A 5202-nucleotide genomic window follows, 5' to 3' on the forward strand; every position below is an offset into this window, starting at 1 on the left:
AATAATTAATTATTAATATTTTGCTTGAATGTAAAATTTAATGTTATAAAGTTAAAAGTTATAAATTAAAAAAAAAAAAATTTTTTATTTAATGTTACAAAAAAAAAAAAAAAATTATAATTATTTTAAATCAAAAATTTATTGTTTGACTAAAAATAAATTATTATAAAATTTATTTATTTATTTATTTATTTTATTTATCTAATCCTTATTTATTTATCTAATCCATTTTTAATCTACATTTAATCCTAATCTCTCACGATTGTCTTTCCCGTTGTTATTTTTTTTAAATAATTTTTCCCCCCCCCCAAAAAAAAAATTCTGCAACGTTTATGTAACGCATATTTTAATAATAATAATAATAATAATAATAATAATAATAATAATAATAATAATAATAATAATAATAATATTTTTTAATAAATTCTAATGTGTTAAACCGATCGTTTTTTTTATTTTTATTTCTATTCTTGGAATATGAAACCGATGATTAATATTTTTAATAACTTTTTAACACGCGATTTGTTTTCTTTTTTTTTTAATTTAAAATTTGTTACCGATTTAATTTTTTTTTAAAAAAAATCTTATTTAAATTTTATCCTTTTAAAATAAAAAAAAAAAAAAAAGTACTTGATTGAAAATGATTGAAAAAAAAAAAAGATGAGTTTTATTTTAATAATTATTTTTTTTTTTTAAAAAAAATTATTAACAGAAATTACATAAATATTATTAAATGATGAATTTTTAACACTTTCAAATAATTAAAAACAAATTATTATTATAATCAATAATAATAATAATTAAAAACCAGCACCATTTGGGGTTAATTATAAAAATCTTTTTAAAATATAAGAGAAAATATAGAAAAACTAAGAAAAGAAACTAGACTGATGGCTTATATATATATATATACGGTTAGTTATTCAATAATATATTTAGTTTCTACATCACCACATAAAGCGATTCCTTCAATTTCAACTTTTGCTCCAACAGGAAGTTTACCCACTTGGTAAGCTGAACGAGCTGGATGATCTTTAGTTATATCTATCGAATAAAAAAAACAAACAATTTAATTTTTTTTTTTTTTTAAAACAGTTAATTTTTAAGTATTAAAATAATTATTATTATTATTTTTCAACTTACATTGTTTATATATTTCATTGACTTTTGTAAAATCGTTGATATCGTTTAAGAAAACCGTTGTTTTTATAACTGGAAGAAAAAAACAAAAAAACAAAAAATTAATTTGGTTATTAATTATTTTGTCGAACATGATGTACTATTGCTACCATGTAATAATTAATAAAACTTTTCGATAATCTTTTTCTTTTACAGGAAAAAAAGTTATTCTTTTCTTTTTTGATGTTATACTAATAAAATTTAAAATAATAAATAATAAAAATGGAGTAAATGAACATTTAAGCACTAAGAAGAATGAATATTTCTTTTCTTATAATGTCTGCTCGAGAATAAATATCAAATTTGTAATTTTTGTTGGGTTTGCGATGAAATGAAATAAACATGGCCTAAAAAGCCTTAACAATTTCTTAAATTAATCAAGGTCAAATGATAAAAGATAGTTACGCTTATCAAATCCCGAACCGGCCGCGTTCAAAATTATTTCCATATTTTTCATAACTTGATGAGTTTCATTTTCTACGCCACCACCAACCAATTGATTTGTGTTTTTGTCTAACCCAATCACGCCAGATAAATAAACAACATTGTTCACTTTAACCGCTTGGCTGTGAAAAAATATAATTAAAAAAGGTAATTCTTTTATTTTAAATTTGATTAAATAAATAAATAATTTTATTTAAAAATTTTTTACTTACTTGTAAGGACCTACAGGGTTAGGACCTTTCGATGATTGAATTATATAACGTAAAGTTTTTGACATATTTGCGAAATAAATAAAAATGACAATTCAAAGTATTGTAATAATTTTTTAAAACATTAATTTATATATAAACTGATAACAAGGTCAAATTCTAATTTTTATTCACACTTAAAAATTTTTTTTTTTTATTTCCAAGTTAACATCAATTTCGATTGCTTCTTTTAATATTTTAATTTTATAATATTTCTTAATAATATTTTGGAATCTGTAAAAAAAAAAAAAAAAAAAAAATTTATATAATTATTTATCTAATTAGTAAAATTGTAATAATAATAATCAAGTTTTGAAATTTATTGATTGTTGTAAGAACTTGAAACAAATGTAATAATGAATTTTTAAATAAAATATATATTTAAGGTATTACCTTGGTTTTAAGGCTCAAAAATGCAGTTCTGAAAACATTTGCATCCTTTTCAGAGTTCAATTCCAATAATGCTTTATTAAGAAGTATGCCACTAAATTCTTGAAAGCATATCTCTTCCCACAGCTTTGTATCTTTACTTATGAATGCATAAAAATAAGTACAAGTTGAAGATAAACATTGAACACTTTTCGGATCGTTTTTTAAATAGTATACAATTTTCTTCTGGATTTCCTCGGGAAGGCACAAAAGATTACCACAACAACTTTCCTCCTCTACAGTTAAAATTGAATCTTTAACATGAATTGCAACTATTGTTTTTAATTAGATAAGACGAATTCTTTTAAATTTCTTAAAATATATTTGTGATCGGAAGGTTTGTATTTATTCTACATATTTTCAGTATCTAAACATAATGATTTTATGACATGGGAAGGTTTCCAAAGAAAATTAATTATAAGATGAGGACTATGTTCAGCAGATGGTACTCCTTGTAATTCACAGATCCCTGAGCTGTAAATAATTATGCTTTTAAACAAAATGTTTTTTCAACATACTCTTATATAATATCATTTAGAAAATTTAGTAACCTGTAATTTCCTAGCTTCAATGGAATTTGATAAAAAAAGTATTTCGTCTTATTTGAACGCTTGGGAATTCTTATATTATCTTTACAATAACTTTTCACGAGACGCAATTTCCTAATATCAAAACTTGTCGAGTCGATACTTAAAGTATCAGACAATTCAATTGGAGAAAAGCCGGTCTCCAAAATTAAAAAATAAACTGCTGCAAATAAATAATCATTTGCACCAAAAGTTTCTGCGTAATCTTTAACGCAATTGTCTAAAAAAATTTGAAAATGTTGAGGGTAGATAGAATTAAAACTGTCACAAACTTGCAATATTTTATCCATTTTTTTTTAGTTTTTAGTACAATTTCATTATACGCTTATTCATGCTTTTACATTAAATAAATAAACTATTTTTGACTTACTACTTTAATTTTAATTTAACAGAAAAAAACTTTTATTTGTATATTATTACTTGCATTTTTAACAATTTTATACAAGGTGTTACAGCCTTCTAATAATGAGTAAATATTCCCTCCAAAACATTTTTAAATATGGCGATTGTAATGTAGTCTGCTACAATATTTTAATCAAGTAGATATTTTACAAAAATAGTTTTTTTTTTTTTTTAATAATGGAATAATTTTAATTGTTTAATAATAATATTAAAATTAAAAAAAGAGTTTAACGGAAATGCTAATGCCAATTTTTTTTCAAAAAATTCAAACAAAGTTACAACATAGTCTGAAAAATCCACATTTTAAATATGGATTACCTTTTTTATCATTTGTTTTTATAGGATGGTATATTTTACAAAACACACAAGCTTGTCGATTTGATTTATCTAATCAGGGAAGTCTTACTCGGAAAGAATTACAAGCTCATGGTTTTAATGTACCTGATAGTATCGCTCCAATCGAAGAAGTTTATGAAGAAATGAAAGATGTAGCAAAGAAGGATTGGGAAAACATTAGAGTACCAAGACCTTGGGAAGAAGAACCTTCAAAAAATTAATGTAGTACCAAATTAGTTTTAAATCAATAAAGAGTAGACAATTAAATAAGAACTTACAGTTTTAAATTGAACAAATTAATTTAATATGGAGCTGATCTGTTCAGTTCAAAAATATCACTGGGGAAGCAAAGGTAATGAAAGCCTTGTAGGAAAATTTGCAGAAGCTAATTCAAATTTGAAAATAAATTCAGATGAATCATATGCTGAATTTTGGATGGGAACTCATCCAAGTGGACCATCTTATTTAAAAAACAACAATTTGGAACTATCTGCATATTTATCTAGTAACCCAGAGGCATTAGGAACAGAAGTTATAAGTAAATTTGGAAAAAATTTACCTTTTTTATTTAAAATCTTGTCTGTTGACAAACCTTTATCAATTCAAGCTCATCCAACCAAATCTTTAGCTGAAAAGCTTTTTATTCAAAATCCTGACCTTTATAAAGATAGCAATCATAAGCCAGAAATAGCAATAGCTGTTTCAAAATTTGAAGCTCTTTGTGGATTTAGACCGAAAGTAGAAATTCAAAAATTTCTTAAGGAAATAGATGAATTTCATTTATTAATTGAAAAAGATAAACTTTTTGAATTCTTAAATACCCCAAACGATGATAACTTTAAGGAATGTTTCAAATCGTTAATGAGCAATCAAGATAATGTAGTTGCAAAAGCTACAGGTAATTAATTAACATAAAATTATATTTCCTTTTTTCTTTTGTTTAACAATTAAAATTTGTAATTAAACAACTTTTTTTTTTTTTTTTAGAAAGTCTTATTCAAAGACTGGAAAAATTAAATGACAAAGAAATTTATCTTTATAGTTTAGTCCGGAGAATTCACTCATCATTTCCAAATGATGTTGGCATATTTTGTGTTTATTGGCTTAATTATTTGGTTCTCTCCCCTGGGGAAGCATTATACCTAGCTCCCAATGAGCCTCATGCATATTTAAAGGGGAACTGCATAGAATGTATGTCTAATTCAGATAATGTAGTTAGAGCGGGATTAACACCAAAATTTCGGTACCTTTTTTTTTTAGGTTCACTAATAAAAATGTGTTCAATAAAACTTAAATATTAAATTAAAATGCTTATTGAAAATTTTTTTGTTTTGTTTTTAGAGATGTTCAAACTTTATGTAAAATGTTAACATATAAAAATTATTTACCTCAAGAAATTTTATTTTCACCACTCGTAGAAGATGACTACACTTTATTGTACTCCCCTCCTATAGATGATTTTGCTGTTGCTAAAGTAACATTACCAGAAAATTGCCAGTATACATTGAAAACTAGACAAAGTGCTTCAATACTTCTAGTTTATGAAGGATGTGGAGAATTCGATTCAATCGCTTTAA

General features: G+C 23.8%; 3 protein-coding genes across 3 annotated transcripts in view; 1 reads left to right on the forward strand and 2 right to left on the reverse strand.

The window, feature by feature from the left end:
• Window positions 1-919: 919 nt before the first annotated feature.
• Window positions 920-1900, reverse strand: Phum_PHUM044250 (Ribonuclease UK114, putative; the record flags this gene model as incomplete). The annotated part of the gene is made up of 4 exons (XM_002423177.1): window positions 920-1044; window positions 1144-1212; window positions 1585-1745; window positions 1836-1900. The coding sequence occupies 4 exons, from the start codon at window positions 1898-1900 to the stop codon at window positions 920-922; spliced, it is 420 nt and encodes a 139-aa protein (XP_002423222.1).
• Window positions 1901-2650: 750 nt separating this feature from the next.
• On the reverse strand, window positions 2651-3177 carry Phum_PHUM044260 (uncharacterized protein; the record flags this gene model as incomplete). The annotated part of the gene is made up of 2 exons (XM_002423178.1): window positions 2651-2774; window positions 2852-3177. 2 exons carry the CDS (start codon window positions 3175-3177, stop codon window positions 2651-2653), a joined length of 450 nt encoding a protein of 149 aa, XP_002423223.1.
• Window positions 3178-3531: 354 nt separating this feature from the next.
• Window positions 3532-5202, forward strand: part of Phum_PHUM044270 (Mannose-6-phosphate isomerase, putative) — a gene marked incomplete at both ends in the record, with an annotated part of 2430 nt that continues 759 nt past the window's right edge. The window contains 4 exons of the mRNA XM_002423179.1: window positions 3532-3807; window positions 3938-4523; window positions 4613-4868; window positions 4967-5162. Coding sequence (XP_002423224.1) covers window positions 3532-3807; window positions 3938-4523; window positions 4613-4868; window positions 4967-5162 — 1314 coding nt within the window. The remainder of the gene's footprint in view (window positions 3808-3937; window positions 4524-4612; window positions 4869-4966; window positions 5163-5202) is intronic.

This window comes from Pediculus humanus, genomic scaffold, assembly GCF_000006295.1.
Source record: "Pediculus humanus corporis 1103172107394 genomic scaffold, whole genome shotgun sequence".
NCBI classification, from domain to species: Eukaryota; Metazoa; Arthropoda; class Insecta; order Psocodea; family Pediculidae; genus Pediculus; species Pediculus humanus.